Below are 25659 nucleotides of genomic sequence, written 5' to 3'. Positions count from 1 at the left end.
TGTTTTAAAAATCAAATAGAAAAATGCGAATATTCGGAATTGCGAATATCACCGCGAAATTCGAAATATATCGCGAATACTCGAATATGCCATATTCGAGCCGAATATTCGCAATACGAATATTCGTGAGCAACACTAGTGCCCACCCCCTCCATGCTATCGTTTGACACCTCCTTGCTTATGAAACCAGAAAATGGGAATTTTTGATTTGGCTCCCATTGTTTCCAGTGGGGTTCTGGATCGGCATTCAAACTTTTTTGAAGTTTCTGAAGCTCGCTGATTCAAATCAAACCTAGGGCAGCTGTGTTCATCCCTATTAGGAAGCTGGTGGCTTCAGGCATTCTGGAAACCAGTGAGGCATCCTCACCCGATTTGAGGCTGGGAGAAGTGAGAGCACAGGCCGGCACTGCTGACAGCGATCCTCACTGGGTGCACTGTGTGAGAGCCCCCATTGTACCCATGAAGGATACCCCACTGAGGGGAGCCCAGTGCTGGAATTTGGCTCCAGCGCTAGCTCCGGTAAACCAGCCCAGATCTGAGGAATGCTGGAAATTAACTTGAAATCAGGGATGGTTGGGAGGTATGTATTAGTCTCTCAGCTGGCTGACAGGTGAATGTAAACAAAGGGGTTAGGATGGTGGGTGACACCATGGAAGGACAAAGAGAAGAACGTTGCTGTGATACTGAGAACAAGCGTCCAACCTCTGCTGTGTCACAGAAGCTGCTAGGGACAAACAAAGGTATTGGAGATACTCGGGTAGGCTCCGGGGGGCCACAAAAGGTGTGCCAATCACATTATACTGTAGAGGGAGTGCATTGTAATATACTTGTATAATATGATTGTAATGAATTGCTGGAGGTAAAGAGTGTCGCTATCCAGCTGGATAAAGTGAGAGGTTCCATGTCCTGGAGGAGAAGGTGGAGCACAGTGATCCTGGGCAGATTACAATTAAAGGGCTGATAGACCCACCGATTAAGGGGTCCACATCTTCCGATGAGTGTGTGAGACACAAGCGAGAAGGTCCATCCCAGAGACAACAAAGGATCAATCAGAACAACTTTTTTTCACATCATTGACTATATAATGTAAGGGGGAGGTGCACTGTAGTGCACAAATAAGTACACAGTGTGTTTGGACATTTGAATGGGGCAATTATTTATGCTGATTATTGAGAAGTACGTTGTAATATTCTTAGTTTAATTCAAATTTCTTGCACATCACTAATGTCATAATTGAAGAGGAGGTGTACTGTAGTACACAGTGTATCTGATTCTGAACCTTTGAATATTGCGCCATACATGATGAGTATTGAGTCGTAGTATTTTTACCTAAGTGTTTTCTGTCTTGTGTGACTCACAATTTATATGATATATGGTAATTGTTTGAATATCAGTAGAAAAGTTGTATGATATTGTAGATTCTCATATATTTTCCTTTTTTATGTTTATATATATATTATTTGATTTATGCAAGAGGTGATCTATTAATGAGCTTTACTAAGGGAGTTATTCATCATAGAAGGCTTACTGCTGCACAATTCATTTATCTAATTACCTCTGCTGCCACTTCCAGGAATGTGTTCTCTCTACTTCCTCCTGACTCACCTCTCACCTGGAACTTCCTGTCTGTATCTGACATCACTTCCTGTCTGTATCTGACATCACTTCCTGTCTGTATCTGACATCACTTCCTGTCTGTACTAACATCACTTCCTGTCAATATCTGACATCATTTCCTGTCTGTATCTGACATCCCTTCCTGTCTATCTTCCTATCTGAGTATAAGAGAGATCACCACCTTGTGGCTCTTGGAGGAACTGCATTCCTGAGAAACATCTCATTCTGTAAGGCCTGGTTCACACCTATGCATTTTTTAGTGCATTTTCAGTTTTGCAGAAACACACTACAGTCCATTTAACAACATAAGGACCAGCCGCCGTTGTTATACGTCACTACTTTGACATTACATACCGTTGTCATGGCAGCAGCTAGCTACCATAAACACAGTGGCCCGGATTCAAGAAGCAATTGCGCCTGTGTAACCATAGGTTACACAGCGCAATTGCAATTGCCCAAGGCTCTTATGCCACGCATATCTTAGGCTGCATTCTTGCGATGACGGCTAGGGGGCGCTCCCATTGTGCTCAGTGTATAGTATGCAAATTGCATACTAACACCGATTCACAATGTTGCGCGAGCCCTGCGTAAGCAATTTACGTTGTTTCCGTACGACGTGTTTAGCGTAAGGCTGCCCCTTCTAATAGCAGGGGCAGCCAATGCTAAAGTATACCCGTCGTTCCCGTGTCGCGACGTTCGAATTTTACGTAATTTGCGTAAGTGATTCGTGAATGGCGCTGGATGCCATTCACGTTCACTTTGAAGCAAATGACGTCCTTGCGACGTCATTTGCCGCAATGCACATCGGGAAAGTTTCCCGACGGAGCATGCGCTCTACGCTTGGTGCGGGAGTGCGCCTAATTTAAATGATTCCCGCCCCCTACGGGATCATTTACATTAGGCGGCCTTTCGCAGGGCAAGTTTACACAGCGCACGCGCAATTTACGAAGCTACTGCTCCGTGAATCGCGGGTAGCGCAGGAAATTTGCGGGGGCGCAGGGCAAAAACGCTGCCCTGCGCCTCCTTAACTGAGGGGCAAATCTACCTGAATCCGGGCCAGTATTTATAAAAATGGCGGACTGTCCTCTTTAGGATAAAAGTCGTTTCTGCAGTGGATCACATTTATCTGGGGCGGGAGAGAACCCCCCCTCCCGCCGCACTCAGGTCTTCTCTGCCGCCTAACGGAGCCGATCGGTTGCTCTCCCCTCCCTGCCTGGATGCTGAGTGAGGGAAAGATGGCCCCCACTCGGGTCCATAGCATTGGAGGGCGGAAGCGACGTCAAACGTCCCCTCCAGCCAATGCTCTTAAGGGGGAATTTTCTTTTTAAATAAGGATTGGAGGGCACCTTCGTGCTCAGTGTGGACACACAGGTGCATTGATAGTTCAGACGATTGTTGCTGTCACCTGTTACCAAAGAGCCATCAGCAATGGAAGATTTCCACAACTCACTTCCTCATCCAAGCTCTACATTAGATGGCGTCATCTTTCAGAGCCCAGCAGAGAAATCGAGTGCTGGAAGTCGCCTTTGCTCTTTGTTAATAAGTGACAGCCGTGATCATTTGAGATTTTACTGCACCTGTGGGTGGAAACAAGTGCCATAGACAAGAACAGTGAGAGAAAGAGAGGAAGAGTTTGTCCACAGGAGTCCAGATAGTATCAAGGAGCCAAGTGGTAGTATTAAGCACCAATTCCCCCCTCTCCTCCCACAGAGAACCAATGCCCCTCCCATCCCCCACTAAGCACCAGTCTCCCATCTGAGCACCAGTGCCCCCCTGCTGCCACCAAGCACCAGTGCTCCCACTGTGAGTAAATAACTTGTATAGTGCTACAAATGCAAACTAAATCGCCTCCCTCTACCTAGGTAGCCCTAGGTAGAGGGAGTTCGCGTAGTCGAGTCGGGAATTGATGAATGTTCCAATCACTACTGCTGTGTCCTCTTCCGGGATGAAGGGGACGAGTCTGCACCAAGGATGGTGGGTGGTGTCCATGTGGTCCTAGAGTTAGATTTTTGATTTGCGTTAAGGAGAAGAAGTTCTGCGTGTTTCTGACCTGAAGCCTCCTAGTTTCACTGTCTGCGATCGATGTGTTCATAGACACCAACTCAAAATATATAACCAGGTTCCTGTGACCTCTGACTTGCCGCTCTGCTCCATGGGCAGAGCCTGTCCTGGCCTCCAACACAGATCCAGATTACACCTGATCTATCCTCTATTAAGGTGTGCAGCAAGACCCTATTGATTGGGGAAGAAAACCTTTTGTCGTATCCTTGTGTAGATAGACATATCACATTGACATGGAAGTGTACTACATCCATATACTAGTAAAGGGATCATATCCCATCTGTACAAATCCTATACACTCTATTGTAACCACTTCCAAGAATATGACATCAAAGAACCATCAACTGAGAACAAAGAGAGTAAAGAAACAAATATAATAAAGATAAAACCCGCTTGCCAAGGAGTAGCCAATGACGTAGGTGGGGGTTTGACGTACGAGGGGGCGGGGTCACCCGTCACATCATAGGGTAAGCCCCAGCTTTCCACGCTTGTCGGGGAATAGCCAATGACATAGGTGGGACACCGTCATTGGCTATCAACAAAAGGTTGATAGGTTGGCTAGACTGGACTGATCCTGAAGACCACCATCATTGGGACTTTGAGTGAGGTGTAACACGCATGGCCGCTGAATACAAGGTACCCCATTCTAAAATGTAAAAACGATTCTAATAATGTTACATCATGCAGCAGATTCCATACACGTAGGACACCCAACATTGGAGGTGATTTATTCTTCCAAAGTAAATACACCTTTGTACACTGTACTGACTAGTATTCCAATGTTTCTCACCTCCCTCACTCAGCTAATGAGACCCTAGTGCCGATGGAGAGGGGCAGGGAAGGGCAAACAAGGATGCTGTGCAGGAACCCGACTTTCTCCTTATCAACCAATGACATCATCCCTGGTACAAAGGATGTTGGTGGCTAGAAGGTCATAATGGTGCACAATGAAAACCTGTGGCTTTGTGTAGCTAAAAGGCAAGCTTAGTCCACCTGTTGGCTTGTATACCATTTTTTACCAATTTTTAGGCATTTTGCTAAGGCACCCCTGAAGAATCCTGAAGACCCCCCCCCCTCCCCCCGGGGGGTTCCTGGGCACCCTGGATGAAAAAGTCTGCTCTAAACTGATGATGACGCCTCAGCTATGAGCAATTCTTGGATACTAAAGATTGGTCTCATTCCACAGAAACACACAATTATTTTTTTGTTCAATAAATTCTTTATTACAATTTTACTATTAACAAGATTGTAGTCAGAATGTAAGGAAACAGTAAAGGTAGAAAATCCACAGGTCAGGAAAATAACTTGTCTGGAATGTGGAGGCGGAGTCATTATTAATGTGTGTACAATACAATACACAACGTGTTACATTATAACAACAAAGAATTGTAGAAAAGGTTAAAACACAGAAAACGGGGAAAAGGTAGAACATAAACCCGGATAGTAAAGGGGTTGTAAAGGTACAATTTTATTTCCCTAAATATCTTCCTTTCCCTTAGTGCAGTCCTCCTTCACTTACCTCATCCTTCCATTTTGCTTCTAAATGTCCTTATTTCTTCTGAGAAATCCTCACTTCCTGTTCTTCTGTGTGTAACTCCACACAGTAATGCGAGGCTTTCTCCCTGGTGTGGAGTGTCGTGCTCGCCCCCTCCCTTGGACTACAGGGAAGGGAGTTTTTTTCAACCCGATCATTAAAACGGCCTTGCCTACACACGATCGTGAAAAAAAAATGCTTTAGCAAAGCGTATGACTGAACTATAAAGGGGAAGTTCCATGCGGATGGCGCCACCCTTTGGGCTGCTTTAGCTGATTTTGTGATAGTAAAAGACGATTCGCGCTTTTCAGCCTGTTACAGCGTGATGAATGTGCTATCTCCATTACGAACGCTAGTTTTACCAGAACGAGCGCTCCTGTCTCATAACTTGCTTCTGAGCATGCACGTTTTTTTCACGTCGTTAAAGCCCACACACAACCATTTTTTACAACTTTAAAAACAACAACGTTAAAAACATAGTGAAAAAATAGAGCATGTTCGAAATTTTTAATGCCCATTTTTTAGATCGTAAAAAATGCTCTGGAGCCCATACACGGTCGTTTCTAATGACTTTAAAAAAACGTCATTTTTTAAGAACCCGAAAAACGGTCGTGTGTACGCGGCATGAGGGTTGGGTTGGACCCTGATGTACAGGAAGATAGGACAGGACTATGGCTTCTCCCCTTTGTGAGATCTCTGATGTCTGTAAAGATGGGACTTCCTTGAAAAACATTTCTCACACTCAGGACAGGAATACGGCTTCTCCCCTGTGTGAGATCTCTGATGTGTGTAAAGATGGGACTTCCTTGAAAAACATTTCTCACACTCAGGACAGGAATACGGCTTCTCCCCTGTGTGAGATCTCTGATGTCTGCAAAGACTGGACTTCTGTGAAAAACATTTTCCACACTCAGGACAGGAATACGGCTTCTCCCCCGTGTGAGATCTCTGATGTGTGTAAAGATCGGACTTATATGAAAAACACTTTCTGCACTCAGGACAGGAGTACGGCTTCTCCCCCGTGTGAGATCTCTGATGTCTGTAAAGACCAGAATCCTTTGAAAAACATTTCCCGCACTCAGGACAGGAATATGGCTTCTCACCTGTGTGAGATCTTATATGCACATTAAGATGGGATTTAAAAGGGAAACATTTCCCGCACTCAGTACAGGAAAGCCTCCTATCAGTTGGAAGGACGGCACTGTCCCTCACAGTCTGAGGTTCCTCAGGATAAGAAGAAGACGATGGTCCGGCACCGTCCCACACAGTCTGAGGTTCCTCAGGATAAGAGGAAGACGATGGTCCGGCACTGTCCCTCACAGTCTGAGGTTCCTCAGGATAAGAGGAAGGCGATGGTCCGGCACCGTCCCGCACAGTCTGAGGTTCCTCAGGATAAGAAGAAGACGATGGTCCGGCACCGTCCCTCACAGTCTGAGGTTCCTCAGGATAAGAGGAATACGATGGTCCGGCACCATCCCGCACAGTCTGAGGTTCCTCAGGATAAGAAGAAGACGATGGTCCGGCACCGTCCCGCACAGTCTGAGGTTCCTCAGGATAAGAGGAAGACGATGGTCCGGCACCGTCCCGCACAGTCTGAGGTTCCTCAGGATAAGAGGAATACGATGGTCCGGCACCGTCCCGCACAGTCTGAGGTTCCTCAGCATAAGAGGAATACGATGGTCCGGCACCGTTCCGCACAGTCTGAGGTTCCTCAGGATAAGAGGAAGACGATGGTCCGGCACCGTCCCTCACAGTCTGAGGTTCCTCAGGATAAGAGGAATACGATGGTCCGGCACCGTCCCGTACAGTCTGAGGTTCCTCAGGATAAGAGGAATACGATGGTCCATCTATACTGTGTGGTGCCGGATGGACATTTGAGGTAGTCGGGTTTTCTCCTGGACTATACTGTGTGATGTCCTCATCTTCTACTTTACAGTCTGGAGACAAAGTGAGACAATCCTCTGAGGTTTTCCTCATCTCCCGTCCATCTACTAAAATAGAAATACAAAGATTATTACTAGACATGAGCAGATTGGTTCCCCTACACCAGGACTCCGCCCACATCAGGCAGCTTTGTCTCTGAGGATCTTACAATTCCCCCCTCAAGGTAACTAGTAAATGGATCCTCTGATCTCCTACCAGATCATTTCTTTATTCATGGACATTAGTCAGAGAGTGAGGACACAATGAAGCCCTGTACACACGATCGGATATCTGATGGAATCTAATCCGATGGATTTTTTCGTCGGATATCCGATGAAGCTGACCTTCATCAGTGATGCCTACACACCATCAGTTAAAAATCCGTTCGTGTCCAACGCGGTGACGTAAAACACTACGACGTACTGAGAAAAATGAAGTTCAATGCTTCCGAGCATGCGTCGACTTGATTCTGAGCATGCGTGGATTTTTAACCGATGGACTTACCCACAGACAATCGTTTTTTTCTATCGATTTTTTAACAATAAGTAAAATTTAAAACAGGTTCTATTTTTTTTCACCGATGGATAAAAAAACAATGGGGTCCACACACGATCGGTTCGTTCGATGAAAATGGTCCATCGGTCCGTTTTCATCAGAAGAACCGATCGTGTGTACGAACTGTCATTTATAGAAGTGAGAGTGATGAGGGGACTATAGGATGAGTGTCCCCCTCCCCCTCCATCACTCATTGTCATCTTCCCAACACAAGAAGTCCTGCACTCTCTGATCTAGTCCATGATTTAGTCATGAATAACAGCGGGGCTGAGTCCCACCAGAGGTCAGAGAGTGAGAATGTGGGAAGAACAACCAAGATGAAGACTGGACTGATCCTGAAGACCACCATCATTGGGTTATTGACTCCTCCCTCTTTACCACTTTCTTTTTTAAGGTTCCAAAGATTATTATCAACATGTAGAAGTTTGTGCTCCAATCACATCATCAGATATAAAATCAAACCGCTATGAAATAAGTAAATAGGAAATTTCTCATATAATACCCAGATATGAGGTATAACAGAACTGCTCCGATATTGGTTAATGAACGAAAACAGAACAAAAATGTGAGAGAGGGACTGAAGTTCTGCTTTCCTTGGAGCGCCCCCTGTCTCTTAAAGCCCAGCCCCCTGACTCTATCGGCAAGCTGTATTGGCTGAGAGAAGCAGGCTCCCATCAATCCTTTCCCTTTCCTATGCAGTTCCACACATTGCACTCATTCACATTATCTCTTTGGTGCCCTCTGCTGGCCTTTTCTAAATCGGCAAACACAATTCCATCCCCAGCCTATAATAATAGTACATTAACCACTTGCCGACCAGCCGCCATCAGCGGGTTGGCTCGTTCCAACGAATCACCATACTGGTATGTTGGCTCCTTTAAGAGCCATAGCAGGTGCAGGCACGTGCCCGTTGCACTGCAGGGGACCTGATGCGTGTGGCAGGCAGCTGCGAGGTCCGTCGTCCACCAGCAATCGTGGGCACGGGAGCAAAAACGGGGATCTGTGTGTGTAAACAGATCCCCGTTCTGACAGGAGAGGAGAGACAGATCTGCTGTTCCTAGCAATCAGGAAAAGCGATCTCTCTCCTCCTCCAGTCAGCCCCTCCCCCCCACAGGTAGAAACACATATAACCCTGTGATCGCCCCCTAGTGTTAACATCTTCACTGCCAGTGACATTTACACAGTAATCAGTGCATTTTTATAGCTCTGATCTCTGTATAAATGTCAATGGTCCCAAAAATGTGTCAAAAGTGTCCGAATACATATCGGCCTAAACTGATGAATAAATTATTGTTTTTTTGGGGTATTTATTATAGCAGAAAGTAAAAAAATTTTTTTTTTTTTCAAAATTGTCATTTCAAAATTGTCGCTCTATTTTTGTTTATAGCGCAAAAAATAAAAAATGCAGAGGTGATCAAATTGCACCAAAAGAAATCTCTATTAGGTAGATTCAGGTACATGGCCGCAACTTTGCGGCGGCGTAACTTAAGGCATTTAAGCTACGCCGCCGTAAGTTAGCGAGGCAAGTACATGATTCACAATGTACTTGCCTGCTAACTTACGGCGGCGTAGCCTAAAGCGGGCAGGCGTAAGGGCGCCTAATTCAAATGTGTCTGAGGGGGCATGTTTTATGTTAATGGAGCTTGACCTTGCGTTTTTTAAGCTTTTTCTTAGACTGCGCATGCGCCGGGCGCCTACATTTCCCAGTGTGCATTGTGGCTAAGTACGCCGCACCGGCCTATTGATTTCGACGTGGACGTAAACTATGTAAATCCCTATTCGGGGACTACTTACGCAAACGACGTAAAAATTTCGAATTTCGAAGCGGGAACGGCCGCCATACTTTAACATTGGCTACGCCACCTAGGGGGCATCTTTAACTTTAGGCGGCCTATCTCTTACGTAAACGGCGTAAATGTACTGCGTCGGCCGGGCGTACGTTCGTGAATCGGCGTATCTACTGATTTGCATATTCTACGCCGACCACAATGGAAGCGCCACCTAGTGGCCAGCAGAAATATTGCAACCTAAGAAAGGACGGCGCAAGCCGTCGTATCTTAGATATGTTTAAGCGTATCTCTGTTTGAGAATACACTTAAACATAGGTGGGTGCAAATTCAGAGTTAGGTCGGCTTATCTGTAGATAAGCCGGCCTAACTCTTTCTGAATCTACCTATATGTGTGGGAAAAGAAAGGACATCATTTTTTTTGGGTACAACGTCGCACGACCGCGCAATTGCTGTATGGCAAAAAATGGCCCGGTCATTAAGGGAGCAAATCCTTCTCGGACTGAAGTGGTTAAAGTTCCAACATTTCTTTTTCTTCTTAATATTTCATGTTGGTAATATATTCGGGTCACATGTGCAATGGCATGACAGCCGATAGAGCTTACAGTTTATTTGTTGTTGTTTTTATTATATTTTACATTTGCACTTCTGTTTGTCAAAAAGCAATATTTTTGTTTGTTTATGAAACTCGGTTTTATTTATAAAGACGTTCTATATCACAAGGGCTAAATCTGTGTCTGTAGTGCGTGTTCAATCCTTCATACCAGAAATAAGAACATCCGATTGGATTTTTACTCCAGGAGTATATCATGAGTTTGGAAATTCTAGAGAAAGGTCTAAATAATGCATTACAATTTACCGGAAAAAAAAAACAATTACATTTTAGTCGACTAAAACGTACTGCAGATTTTAGTTGGGTAAATACAACGAAAACTAAAACAATTCAGATGACTAAAATACAACTAAAACAAAATAAAAATGTGATGTCAAAATTAAAATTGCAGAGGAGATACACTGTGCATGTCTAATGATGTGTGTGACAGATATTTCTATGTAATGAATTGAGAGATGTTATAGATTAGGGACGAGCCCAACACCCGTCCCCCCCCCCCCCCCCCCGTTCGGTTTGCACCAGAACCTGCGAAAAGACCAAAAGTTTATGTGAACTTTAGAACCCCATTAAAGTCTATGGGACTCGAACGTTTGAAATCTAAAGTGCTAATTTTAAAGGCTTATATGCCCCAGGGGACATGTATCAATGCAAAAATAACTTTTAAAAACTGCAGTTTTTTCGGGAGCAGTGATTTTAAATGACTTTTTATCCTTCAGAAATGACACTTTGTGCAGGGACAGTTCTAAGCACGGGAAACATGCGCTGCTTTACAGGCATACTATAGACACCCCCCTAGGTACGAAATTTAAAGGAATATTTCACTTTTATTGTTTCACTTTAAGCATTATTAAAATCACTGCTCCCGAAAAAACTGACGTTTTTTTAAAACTTTTTTTTGCATTGATACATGTCCCCTGGGGCAGGACCCGGGTCCCCAAACACTTTTTATGACAATAACTTGCAAACAAGCCTTTAAAATTAGCACTTTAGATTTCTAGATCCGGGTATGGGACACAATGTAAGACTCATACCCCAGAGGACTAAGACAAGCAATGCCTATGGAGAAAATCAACATTTTACTACCAGCTGAACCCCAGAATCTCCATAAATCCATCCTAGAGACATGAACTGTGTCTGCAGCACAGAGAAGGAAGATTATCCGAGAGAAATACAGGAATACAGGACGGGGAACACAGCTCAGGAAAGTGACCAGGGGATTACAGGCTGATATCACCCAGTCCCCGCCCTACTCTGGACCAATCAGTGAGCAGTATGGGTGGAGGAATGGATTTAGTGTTAATGACCCACCTGTGCTGATCTCTGTAGGAGTGTCCTCCTCTATAAATGTCCCCGTTATTCCATCCTCCTCCATAGACTGCTGATCATCCCTCACATACGTCTCTTCTTCTTCTGATTTCACCTCAAATTCTATATCGATTGGATCTCCACTCTAAACCAAGAAAATCCGAGAAAAGATCGTCTGTAAAACATAAACTTTAACCCCTTCCCGCCTTATGGTAAAACAAATGTTAATGCCTAAGCACAGTTTTGCAACTTTGACATGTGCTAGTAAAACCGTACATATCATCATAACGACTTTGTGTATCCAGGTGGATTATACCGCGTTGTTTTTAGGGCAAATTGGGATTTCATTGGGTGGTAAATAGTTATGGATATCTCCTGATTTTCTTTATTATCAAATAAAACTACCCCAAAATAGTAAATAAAAATTACTTAATTTTTTTAAAATGTAGCTGTATGTTTCTTGATACTACCATAACTTTCCACCAAAGAGCAACACAAAATAAATGTTCCTGCTCCTGACGATCGCAGCGATGTCACATATGTGTACGTTAGTTGTTGTTTGTACCCGTAGTACAGCCCAGAAACAATACTGCACATTTTACTTTTTTTATCCTAACTAAAACACACTGACACTAATACTAATTACAAAATATATATTTCTTTAACCCCTTCAATACCAGGCTTTTATACCACCTCAATACCGGGGGGCCTATTCTGGCACTTCTCTCCTACATGTACAAATCATCATTCTTTTGCTAGAAAATTACTCAGGACCCCCAAACATTATATATGTTTTTTTTATCAGACACCCGAGGGAATAAAATGGCGGTCATTGCAACTTTTTATCTTGCACTGTATTTGCGCAATCATTTTTCAAACGCCTTTATTGGGGAAAAAAATGGTTTCATGAATTAAAAAATAACAAAACAGTAAAGCCCAATTTCTTTGTAAAATATGAAAGATGATGTTACGCCGAGTAAATAGATACCTAACATGTCACGCTTAATAATTGCGTACACTTATGAAATGGCGCCAAACTTCCGTACTTAAAAATCTCCATAGGCGATGCTTTGATATTTTTTACAGGTTACCAGTTTAGAGTTACAGAGGAGGTCTAGTGCTAGAATTGTTGCACGCGCTCTAACGCACGCGGCGATACCTCACATATGTGGTTTGACCAACGTTAACATATGTGGACGGAACTTATGTGTACGTTAACTTCTGAGCACGAGCTACCGGGGACAGGGGCGTTTTAATTTTTTTATTATTATTATTATTTTTTACTTTTTGTTAAATAATTTTTTTTATCACTTTTATTCCTATTACAAGGAATGTAAACATCCCTTGTAATAGGAATAGTGTGTGACAGGTCCTCTTTATGAAGAGATGCGGGGGGGTCAATAAGACCTCACATCTCTCCTTCAGGCTGGAAAGCATGAGATCGTGAAAAAAAATTAATCGGTCTCATGCTTACTAGCCGCAATCGCGGCTTTGTTTACTTCTGAGAACCCGGCGTGACGTCATCACATCGCGCCCGGGCCTCCGACGGTCATAGAGATGACTGGTGACCATCTGGTCACCAGTCATCTCTACGCTTCCCTTCCGGCGCCGGACGATTCATTCTCTGGGCCCCCAATTGCACGGGAGAGCCTGGAGAAGCTCCCCTCCCGCCGCCTATAAGAACGTTCAAGCGGGGGAGGTGCCGCTATGATCGTTCTTATCGTGAACATAATCGCCGGCAGAAGAGAAGGATATCTGAGTAGCTGCACCCATCATTCAGATATCACCGCACAAAGCCCAGGACGTCATATGACCTCCACCCAGGATGGGAGATCCCCTCTGTGGACGTCAAATGACTATGGCTGGGTAATGAAGTGGTTAAATCTACACAAAACAATACTGACCTAAACACTAACCCTGGCACTGACCTTTATTATTATTCATTTTTATTTTACACACAGTTTTTTTTTGGTCTCTGCAAGGAGAGAGAGATACAATGCATTCCTCTCCTCCACTCAAAGAGAGAAAACACAGGGGCGGGCGTCACAGTGATCAGGTGACCCAGAACCAGGAGTTCCAGGACCCAATCATTAGTACAAGACCTGGGGCTGACGGTGAGACCTTGCAGTACGCTCCCAGCACAAAGACACATACCCATATATGAAGCCCTATGGAAAAACACCCAGTCCGGTGGGGCTTCATATATGCGCACGCTCAGCGGGAAGGGGTTAATAATGTGACATCACATATATAAAATCCTCACATCCCCTCCACGAGTCCATGTTCTAGATGCTCCACCCCACCAACCTTGTAACAGTGAGGGATGGTGTGATCTTCCTGTGTGGAATCCCGGGAATACAGAGGACGGGGACATCTCTCTGGTGGGGTCCAATTACTGGAATCATCTGTAGGAAACACACACACTGACTGGATCCATTGTTTCTATGTGTTTATCAGATGATGGGGGATCTAGGTGGAGCCTCCATACTACTCTCTGAATATATTATGGGTCACCTGTGCTATTCTCTGTAGAAGTGTCCTCCTCTATGAATGTCCTCGTCATTCCAGCCTCCTCCGTATATTGCTGATCATCCCTCACATACGTCTCTTCTACTTCACCCTCAACTTTCATGTTCATCAGATCTTCACCCTAAACCAAGAAAATATCTTGTAGAATCCATACACCACCTCCACAAGTCATTTTCATGTTCTAGATGCTTCATCCCACCAACCTGATCTTCCTGTGTGGAATCCCGGGAATACAGAGGACGGGGACATCTCTCTGGTGGGTTCCCATTACTGGATCCATCTGTAGGAAACACACACACTGACTGGATCCATTGTTTCTATGTGTTTATCAGATGATGGGGGATCTAGGTGGAGCCTCCGTACTGCTCTCTCCTTTACAATAAAGTCTCCTCTTACCCGGTGATGTGAGGGGCGGCTGATTGTCCATCATGACGTCCTTGTAGAGATCCTTGTGTCCTTCTAAATACTCCCACTCCTCCATGGAGAAATAGACAGTGACATCCTGACACCTTATAGGAACCTGACACACACAATGATACAGTCACCATCCAGACACACCTCTTGTCTGTTACTGGATAATGTCCCAGAATCCTCCTCACCTCTCCTGTCAGCAGCTCCATCATCTTCTTGGTGACTTCTAGAATCTTCTCCATGTTGTGTCTCTTGGGTTTTAGGAAGTCACATGGAGGCACTGTGATGGTCATGTGATCACCTGACTTCACCAGAGGAAATCTCTGTATTGGGGAACCAATAGGAATATCGTGTTAGACTCCCAGAATCCTCCTCACCTCTCCGGTCAGGTCTGTGTTTTATTAATAGAGATAAGTGCGATGTCATGTGACCTCCCAGAATCCTCCTCACCTCTCCGGTCTGTGTTTTATGAATAGAGATAAGAGTGATGTCATGTGACCTCCCAGAATCCTCCTCACCTCTCCGTTCAGGTCTATTTTTTATGAATAGAGATAAGAGTGATGTAATGTGACCTCCCAGAATCCTCCTCACCTCTCCGGTCAGGTCTGTGTTTTATTAAAGTGGTAGTAAACTCTGTACTTCCACTTTTACCTACAGGTAAGCCTATAATAAGGCTTACCTGTAGGTATAAAGAATATATCCTAAACCTGTACGGTTTAGGAGATAGTCCCCCCGCAATGCGCTGCTGACTGCAGCGGCGATCCTCGGCTAAAGGCCCGGCAGCCACCGGACCTTGCCGGCAAGAAGTTTCCCACGCGCATGTGCGGGAGTGACGACATCGCCTTTCCAGGCACTCACAGCGCTGGAGCAGCGATACCCGGAAGACACGCCGAGGCAAGATGACATCTCCCTCGGCGTGGACCAGGTAAGTTCCCCATGCCTCGTTCCAAGGTAAGTATTTCATAAAGAACTAGTATGCGGTGCATACTAGCTCATTATGGCTTTTGCCTTTCAGGTAGGTTAAAAAAAACAGCAGCGGGTTTACTACCACTTTAATAGAGATAAGAGTGATGTCATGTGACCTCCCAGAATCCTCCTCACCTCTCCGGTCAGCAGGTGGATGATCTTCAGGGTGAGGTTTAGTATCCTCTCAGTCATGTGACTCTGGTCCTCCTCCATCCTCATTGGTCCTGTGATCTATACAGATTTCCCTGTGGACCAATTATTGATAAGAGAGAATGATCTGGACTGTACTGGTTGTACAATATTAGGATGGGGGTGTATGGGGGATTATATGAGGGTTTTTATTATGTAAGAACGCCCCCCAGTGGTCTTACACACAGAGGAACATTCAGTTTAGTGTTTGATATGTTTCTGGGGACAGGGAGCCTCCTTCCCTTCCGCCTTTGTGTCTACATATAACCCCCTCCCCCCACATCTCCAATATGAAGAGAATGTTCTGACCCCATAGGTGAGGAAATGTTCTGACCCTGAAGGGGTTAATCTACATTTCCACACTATATATGTGTGTATCATCATCTGCTGGAGATAAAAGACGTCACAGTGACTATGGAGGAAGAGGACGGACATGACAGGGGATTACTGGGTGTATATAGAATATAATATCTTATTCCCTCCTCTCCTGACACTTCCAGCAATGTCTCCTCTCTACTTCATCTTCACTTAAAGTGGAGGTTCACCCTATAAAAAACTTCTATCACTACATCCAGCCCAGTTCTGCATATACAATGACACTGACCTTTTTTTTATTATTGTCGTAGATAACGTTTAGCCTTAGCATTCACCGCGGCTTCCGGGTAGGGAATCCCGCGGGAGTGGATGTTCCTATTGACATGCCAATTGATTGACATGCTAAACGACGGCGCACACAGCGCGTCACGACTTCCCGAAGGAAGCTCAGGTCGGCTCGGCTCTATTCGGCGCCTGCGCACTGGCGTCGAATAGAGCCGAGCCGACCCAAGCTTCTTTCGGGAAGTCGTGACGTGCTGTGTGCGCCGTCATTTAGCTTGTCAATCAATTGGCATGTCAATAGGAACATCCACTCCCGCGGGATTCCCTACCCGGAAGCCGCGGTGAATGCTAAGGCTAAACGTTATCTACGACAATAATAAAAAAAAGGTCAGTGTCATTGTATATGCAGAACTGGGCTGGATGTAGTGATAGAAGTTTTTTATAGGGTGAACCTCCACTTTAACTCTCACCCAGGACTTCCTGTCTGTATTACATCACTTCCTGTCTGTTCTGTACTTCCTATGTGTGCTTATCATCACAACCTACCTGCTCCTGATAACACTTCCTGCTTCTTGTTTTTTTCTCTATACAGATTCCCTGTCATGGAGTAGATGATATCACCACTTAGTGGCGCTCAGAGGAAGTGCAGCCTCCCTGTATACCTCTCCACCTCTCTCTGTATACTTCTCCACTAGGGGTCGACCGATATGTGTTTTTCTCTGGCCGATATTTAGAAATTGGGACGGCCGATGGCCGATATATGATGCCGATTTTTGAGGCCGATTTTTGGACCGGGATGCGTTGTGGAGAGGGGTGGATGGTGCTGGGGATGTGTTGTGGAGAGGGGTGGATGGTGCTGGGGATGTGTTGTGGAGAGGGGTGGATGGTGCTGGGGATGCATTGTGGAGAGGGGTGGATGGTGCTGGGGATGCGCTGTGGAGAGGGGTGGATGGTGTTGGGGATGCGTTGTGGAGAGGGGTGGATGGTGCTGGGGATGCGTTGTGGAGAGGGGTGGATGGTGCTGGGGATGTGTTGTGGAGAGGGGTAGATGGTGCTGGGGATGTGTTGTGGAGAGGGGTGGATGGTGCTGGGGATGCGTTGTGGAGAGGGGTGGATGGTGCTGGGGATGCATTGTGGAGAGAGGTGGATGGTGCTGGGGATGCGTTGTGGAGAGGGGTGGATGGTGCTCGGGATGCATTGTGGAGAGGGGTGGATGGTGCTGGGGATGCGTTGTGGAGAGGGGTGGATGGTGCTGGGGATGCGTTGTGGAGAGGGGTGGATGGTGCTGGGGATGCTTTGTGGAGAGGGGTGGATGGTGCTGGGGATGCTTTGTGGAGAGGGGTGGATGGTGCTGGGGATGCATTGTGGAGAAGGGTGGATGGTGCTGGGGATGCGTGGTGGAGAGGGGTGGATGGTGCTGGGGATGCGTGGTGGATGGTGCTGGGGATGCGTTGTGGAGAGGGGTGGATGGTGCTGGGGATGCGTTGTGGAGAGTGGTGGATGGTGCTGGGGATGCGTTGTGGAGAGTGGTGGATGGTGCTGGGGATGCGTTGTGGAGAGGGGTGGATGGTGCTGGGGATGCGTTGTGGAGAGTGGTGGATGGTGCTGGGGATGCGTTGTGGAGAGTGGTGGATGGTGCTGGGGATGCGTTGTGGAGAGGGGTGGATGGTGCTGGGGATGCGTTGTGGAGAGGGGTGGATGGTGCTGGGGATGCGTTGTGGAGAGGGGTAGATGGTGCTGGGTGGGGATGAAGATGACTCTGTGTGAGGATGAGAGTTACATTATGAAGAGGATCTCCACAATGTAACAATCATATCCACCCAGAGTCATCCTCATCCATTTTTCTCAATGCCAGCTTGTCAATCTCTGCCAGGTTTCTCTTTTAAAAAGAGATTCAATAAAGTCTGCAGGGGGCACAGTAGCACTTTGTGACTTACCCTCCATCCATGCTGGTATCTATCTGCATGCACCTGATTGGACTAGGAGGTGCAGATAGACGCTGATCAGCCAATCACATAACAATAAAATAGAAGCAGCCAGCAGGCTCCTCCTTAGCAGGGAAGAAAGTGCTAGCTGATGCTGGCCACGATCACCTGCTGGGGGGAGTTACTAGTCGGCTGCTTTTCATTTACAACTATGTTTTATGAGCATTGTGTTTTCTTTAAACCACCGGGTGGCTCCACATGGCTTACCGAGGCTCCCCGGCACATGAGAGCCCCATGTGACTTTTGGTTGCTTGGGGCTGCACTCTTTCTCGAGTGCATAGTGCAGTTACATGCCCCTGAGAACCATCCCTCATGGGTACGCGCGCCTGAGATATATCATGCACCGCGGCTTGTTCGTCCTCTGCCCTCGCTGATTGGCAGTCACCCGACTGGGTGGCTCTGCCCATCTGTCTTGAGCGGTCACTGTGGCTATGCATCATCGTTTCACGCATGCGCGTTCTGAGTTCTCCATCTTCCAGACATTTCCGCCCACCGCGTGTCGGCGGTTACGTGTCTGACGTCACCGCGCACAGCCAGGCCAGACTCCGCGAAGATCGAGGGCGGCCCATGACGAAGGCGGTGACAGATCGATGGGATACACAGATGGAACAATTCAGACCATTCATTGGTCCGTGGTATCCATCTGTTTCTCCTCAATTTTACCCTCCCTTCTTTTTGGCGCGGAAATCGAGGTAAACTGATTGGCTCTAGTAAGAAGCAGTGCACTATTTAACCACTTAAGACCCGGACCTTTAGGCAGCTAAAGGACCTGGCCAGAGCTTTCTTTTGGTGGTATTTGATCACCTCTGCGGTTTTTATTTTTTGCGCTTTAAACAAAAATAGAGCGACAGTTTTGAAAAAAATGCAATATTTATTACTTTTTGCTATAATAAATATCCCCCAAAAAAATATAAAAAAAAATGTTTTTCCTCAGTTTAGGGCGATACGTATTCTTCTACATATTTTCGGTAAAAAAATTCACAATAAGCGTTTATCGATTTATCGATACGCAAAATTTATAGCGTATCGGGGATAGTTTTATTGCATTTTTAGTAATTTTTTTTTTTACTACTAATGGCGGCGATCAGCGATTTTTTCGTGACTGCGACATTATGGCGGACACTTCGGACAATTTGACACATTTTTGGGACCATTGTCATTAAAAATGCATTGTTTACTGTAAAAATTACAATTGCAGTTTGGGAGTTAACCACAAGGGGGCGCTGAAGGGGTTAAGTGTGACCTTGTCTCTGTTTCTAACTGTAGGGGGTGTGGCTGTAGGTGTGACGTCATTGATTGTGTTTCCCTACATAAGGGAACACACGATCAAAGACGGCGCCACAGTGAAGAACGGGGAAGCTGTGTTTACACTCACCTCTCCCCGTTCTTCAGCTCTGGGGACCGATCGCGGGACTCCAGCGGCAATCGGGTCCACGGCCGCGGTCACGGAGCTTCGGACCGGGTCATGTGAGCGCGACCCCACGACTGGGCTTAAAAGGCAACGTACAGGTACGTTGATGTGCCCAGCCGTGCCATTCTGCCGACGTATATCGGCGTGAAGGGGTCCTTAAGTGGTTAATCACGGCTGTTCTGACCACATATTGTTGCCCAGCCATGATTGGGGCACACATTGATCTTTCAATCTAAGGTATGTAATATGGAATATATGTCTTGCTGGAAGGCGATAGACACTTTTCTCAGCTGGATTTTATATCTTCATCTGAGCCATTTTATGGGAGGTCATTAGGCTTTCTCTCTGTATACCTATCCACCTCTCTCTGTATATCTCCCTGTATACCTCTCCCCCTCTCTCTGTATACCTATCCACCTCTCTCTGTATATCTCCCTGTATACCTATCCACCTCTCTCTGTATATCTCTCCACCTCTCTCTGTATATCTCCCTGTATACCTCTCCACCTCTCTCTGTATATCTCCCTGTATACCTCTCTCTGTATATCTCCCTGTATACCTCTCCACCTCTCTCTGTATATCTGTATACCTCTCTCTGTATATCTCCCTGTATACCCCTCTCTCTCTCTGTATAATGAAGAAAGGTCATTTAGCAGAATGGGAATTAGCTCCCTCATAGTGAACTGTCTAGTTCCCATCCTTATACATGACCTGACCACTAGGGGGCAAAAAAAGGTTATTCTGTGGGATGGGATCTAGTCAGTTCACATTGAGCAAGCAAGTTCCCATCCTCAGAATTGACTAGGTGAATCTGCAGGATGGGAACTCGTCACAACCATGGAGAATTACATTCATTTATACTTCCTCCTGACTCACCTCTCATCTGGAAATCCCTATATGTGCCTGACATCACCTCCTGTCTGTCTCCCACATCACTTCCTGTCTGTCTGCACATCACTTCCTGTCTGTATCCTACATCACTTCCTGCCTGTCTCGTACATCACTTCCTGCCTGTCCCCAACATCACTTCCTGTCTCTCACATCACTTCCTGTCTGTCTCCCACATCACTTCTTGTCTGTCCCAAACATCACTTCCTGTCTGTCTTGCACCTCACTTCCTGCGTGTCCCAACATCACTTCCTGTCTGTTCCAGTTATCTTTACCTGACATCACTTCCTGACTTCCATAGAGACTTCCTGTCTGGGTAGAAGTGAGATCACCACCTTGTGGAGGTTAGAGGAGCTGCAGCCCTGATAAATGTCTCATGATGTGAAGACAGCCGTGTGCTGTGTATGTACTTTATATCCTTAAACTGTAATTACAGGCAAAACTTTTTCTCTTAGTTCTGGATGGAGGGGAGACGAATTAGAACCCCTGTCAGTTTTTATATTGCTGTCTGTGTCCACATTAGGGAGATTCGCTCTCTCTCTATTTCTCCTGTTTACAGAGATGATGGAAAGTGATAGGTGGCACTAATAAGCACTGAAAGGAAACACTGATGGGCTCTGATTGGCAGCACTTATGGGCACTGATAGGCAATACTGATGGGCTCTGATTGGCAGCACTTATGGGTACTAATAGGCAGCACTGATGGGCACTGATTGGCAGCACTAATTGGCACTGATAGGCAGCACTGATGGACACTGATTGGCAGCACTGATGTTCACTGGTTGGCAGCATTGATTGGCGCTGATAAGCATCATTCATTGGCACTGATAGGTAGCATTGATTGGCACTGATTGGGATCATTGCTTGGCACTGATAGGCAGGATTGGTTGGCACTGATTGGCATGGCAACATTGTTTGGCACTGATAGGCAGCATTGGTTGGCAGTGGTTGGCACTGATAGGTAGCATTGGTTGGCACTGATAGGTAGCATTGGTTGGCACTGATAGGCAGAATTGGTTGGCACTGACAGGCAGCATTGGTTGGCACTGATGGCAGCATTGGTTGGCACTCGTTAACAATGACAGGCAGTATTGGTTGGCACTGATGGGCAGCATTGGTTGACACTGAAATGCAGCATTGGTTGGCACTCGTTCGCAATGACAGGCAGTATTGGTTGGCACTGATGGGCAGCATTGGTTGGCACTGGCAGGGGAGAGGGGGAATTTCACACGCAGCAGACAGTGAGGCTTGCCAGAGTCACTCGGTGTGTGAAACTGTCTGCAGTTAATAATGTAACTACTTGCAGGCAGAGAGATCACCACTCAGCCGTGATGCTGGGGATGGGCGGGACTAAACAGCTATCAACACCAGCCAATGATTGGGCTGCTTAAGAAAGGGGGCGGAGCCACATAAATGTAGACGCCTAGACTCCATCCCATTGGCTGGTGTTTGATAGCTGTTCGGTCCCGCCCACCCCCAACATCACCGCTGAATTTTGACAGCTGATCTTTCTCTCTGCAAGCAGTGACATTATCTGACAGATCACACACTCGGCGGTTTTGACAAGCCTCACGACCTGCTGCTTGTGAAACTGTTTCACAGACAGCGGGGGTTACACACAACATTTCGGGGCAGATCTCGGGAGACAGCACGGGTGATTAAGGTGTGCCCAGGCACACCCGGCACACCCCCTGCGCACTCCTATGAGTACACGGTGTATCTGAACATTTGAATATTGCACCATACATGATGAGTATTGAGTAGTAGTGTTTCTACCTAAGTGTTTTCTGTATTGTGTAACACAGTGGGCCCCCCCGCCCCTCAGGGCAAGTGTTCAGTGAACGTGTTGCACCCATGGTGGCGGGACGGCTCTTGTTCTGGGAGGATGTCATATGTCATATGCACGGCGATCGGTGGTGAGATGTGTTCCTTGGACACAGCGGATCACCAATCACGGTAAAGAGCCAATGACATAGGATCTTCACCATGTGATCAGCTTTGTCCAATCACAGCTCATCACATGCAAACATCTGTCGGTTATCGGCAATTCCTTTCCTCAGCGCTGTCACTGTCTGAGGAAACGTAAGCCAAGAAGCGTTTTTTCTGTGACACGGGACATTTACATTGATAATCAGTGCAGCTTATCAGTCCCACTTATCAGTGTCCAGCAGAGCCAACTCAGTGTCCACCAGTGCAGCCTATCATTGTCCACCAGTGCAGCCTATCAGTGTCCATCAGTACCAACTCATCAGCGCCCATCAGTGCAGCCTATCAGTGTCCTTCAGTGCAGCCTATCAGTGTCCATCAGTACCAACTCATGAGCGCCCATCAGTGCAGCCTATCAGTGTCCATCAGTGCAGCCTTGAGGCGATTTAGTTCGCATTTGTAGCACTATACAAGTTACTCACTCACTCAGTGTTCATCAGTGCAGTCTATGAGCTGGCAAAGTGGTTGTGACTGACTCACCCGGGACAGAGGCGTTTGGAGGGGACTGAATGCTAGCCTCTTGCCTTGCGATCATGGGCCCTGGCATTTGGGGGAACGGTGCTCTTTGTGAGCTGTATGCCTGGGGACCCTGTGTATGCCATATTAGAGTGACTGATTCATACTGTTGGGACATACAGTGTAAGGAAATGCTAATGCCGTCACCTCCAGCCATCTGTCTGTTCTCTGTGCTAATTGACCCTGCTATTGTGTGAAGATGTCCCGTGTTTACACTTATGATAATGTGTATTGTATAGCAGGTGAGAGAGGACACGTGACGTCTACCCTAAAAGGTCATATCTATGAGTCACCTAGTCTGGGTAAATGATTAGTTAATTAGCTCATGTTAATTTATGTTCTGGTTACCTCCTCTTTAACTGTATATAAGGTTGTATTCTTGGTTCTATTAAACACTCCATGTTCAGCAGACAAACAAGTCTCGTCTCGTTGTGTGCTTGTGAGCAGCTGGAATATCTGATATCTATATCCAGACTGATAGGAAGGGGTATATGACGGAAGCACTCAAGCGGAGTGTGGGACGTTCCGTTACAGTGGTGCCCGAGCCTCTTATTCCATCTTGCAGCACGGGTGATGAGCGGGGACTTGTGCTGTGCAGAATACATTTTGGCCAAAAGTTATGAAGAAATTCGATTTTTTTTTGGTTAGATATTTTTTATACACGTGGCAGAAAGTAAAATGTTTCTATTTTTCTAAATGTTCTGTATTTTTTTTATATATAATAAAAACCCCAGTGGTGATCAATCTTCTAGATTGTAAGCTCTAACGAGCAGGGCCCTCTGATCCCTCCTGTATTGTAACTGTATTGTAACTGTACTGTCTGCCCCATGTTGTAAAGCGCTGCACAAACTGTTGGCGCCATATAAATCCTGTATAATAATAAAAATAATAACCACCAAAAGAAAGTGGCCTGGTCCTGAAGGAGGGAAAACCCTCCAGAGCTGAGGTGGTTTACACAGTGATTTCCTATGATGATTAGCTCCATCTAGTGGACATAATGATTTTTTTTTAAAGGCCCCAATCAGTAAAATTACAACAATACCGCACTATGGCCACTAGAGGGAGCCAATGATCATAGGAAGTCACTGTATGAAATATGGACAACATTCATCACAACTGGGTGAATTCTTGTCATTTGCATTCAACAATAAAAAAAAAAAAGTACAAAAAAGCTTACATCACAAAATTTATCAACGAAAGGTAATGATTCCTTTTTTTCTATTTCAATGGTTTTTATCTGAAGTTCTCTTATTGAACAATCAGTTACAGAATACAAAGTGTTACAAATCACAAGTGACATTGTCCATCCTTGTGTAGATAGACATATCACATTGACATGGAAGTGTACTACATCCATATACTAGTAAAGGGATCATATCCCATCTGTACAAATCCTATACACTCTATTGTAACCACTTCCAAGAATATGACATCAAAGAACCATCAACTGAGAACAAAGAGAGTAAAGAAAACAAATATAATAAAGATAAAACCCGCTTGCCTGTGAATAGCCAATGACGTAGGCGGGGTCTGACGTACGAGGGGGCGGGGTCACCCGTCACATCATAGGGTAAGCCCTGGCTTTCCATGCTTGCTGGGGAATAGCCAATGACGTAGGTGGGACCCCGTCATTGGCTATCAACAAAAGGTTGATAGGTTGGCTAGACTGGACTGATCCTGAAGACCACCATCATTGGGACTTTGAGTGAGGTGTAACGCGCATGGCCGCTGAATACAAGGTACCCCATTCTAAAATGTAAAAACGATTCTAATAATGTTACATCATGCAGCAGATTCCATACACGTAGGACACCCAACATTGGAGGTGATTTATTCTTCCAAAGTAAATACACCTTTGTACACTGGTACTGACTAGTATTCCAATGTTTCTCACCTCCCTCACTCAGCTAATGAGACCCTAGTGCCGATGGAGAGGGGCAGGGAAGGGCAAACAAGGATGCTGTGCAGGAACCCGACTTTCTCCTTATCAACCAATGACATCATCCCTGGTACAAAGGATGTTGGTGGCTAGTCAGAATGTAAGGAAACAGTAAAGGTAGAAAATCCACAGGTCAGGAAAATAACTTGTCTGGGATGTGGAGGCGGAGTCATTATTAATGTGTGTACAATACAATACACAACGTGTTACATTATAACAACAAAGAATTGTAGAAAAGGTTAAAACACAGAAAACGGGGAAAAGGTAGAACATAAACCCGGATAGTAAAGGGGTTGTAAAGGTACAATTTTATTTCCCTAAATATCTTCCTTTCCCTTAGTGCAGTCCTCCTTCACTTACCTCATCCTTCCATTTTGCTTTTACATGTCCTTATTTCTTCTGAGAAATCCTCACTTCCTGTTCTTCTGTCTGTAACTCCACACAGTAATGCAAGGCTTTCTCCCTGGTGTGGAGTGTCATGCTCGCCCCCCTCCCTTGGACTACAGGAGAGTCCGGACACCCACTAACACACAGCTTTTTTCTCTATCTGCAACATAGAGTGTCCTGACTCTCCTGTAGTCCAAGGGAGGGGGCGAGCACGACACTCCACACCAGGGAGGAAGCCTCGCATTACTGTGTGGAGTTACAGACAGAAGAACAGGAAGTGAGGATTTCTCAGAAGAAATAAGGACATTTAAAAGCAAAATGGAAGGATGAGGTAAGTGAAGGAGGACTGCACTAAGGTAAAGGAAGCTATTTAGGGAAACAAATTGTACCTTTACAACCCCTTTAAAGGTACAATTTAAAGGGGTTGTACCTTTAAATTTGATAGACGCAGTGTTCTGTC

At 45.8% G+C, this 25659-nt stretch overlaps 1 protein-coding gene across 1 annotated transcript in view; it reads right to left on the bottom strand.

The window, feature by feature from the left end:
- Nucleotides 1–5878: 5878 nt before the first annotated feature.
- Nucleotides 5879–25659, bottom strand: part of LOC120927339 (zinc finger protein 260-like) — a gene marked incomplete at its 5' end in the record, with an annotated part of 51740 nt that continues 31959 nt past the window's right edge. Inside the window, one exon of the mRNA XM_040337936.1 lies at nucleotides 5879–6392. Coding sequence (XP_040193870.1) covers nucleotides 5882–6392 — 511 coding nt within the window. The remainder of the gene's footprint in view (nucleotides 6393–25659) is intronic.

The sequence above is a fragment of the Rana temporaria genome, chromosome 2, assembly GCF_905171775.1.
Source record: "Rana temporaria chromosome 2, aRanTem1.1, whole genome shotgun sequence".
NCBI lineage: Eukaryota > Metazoa > Chordata > Amphibia > Anura > Ranidae > Rana > Rana temporaria.
This window is presented reverse-complemented; position numbering and strand designations above follow the sequence as displayed.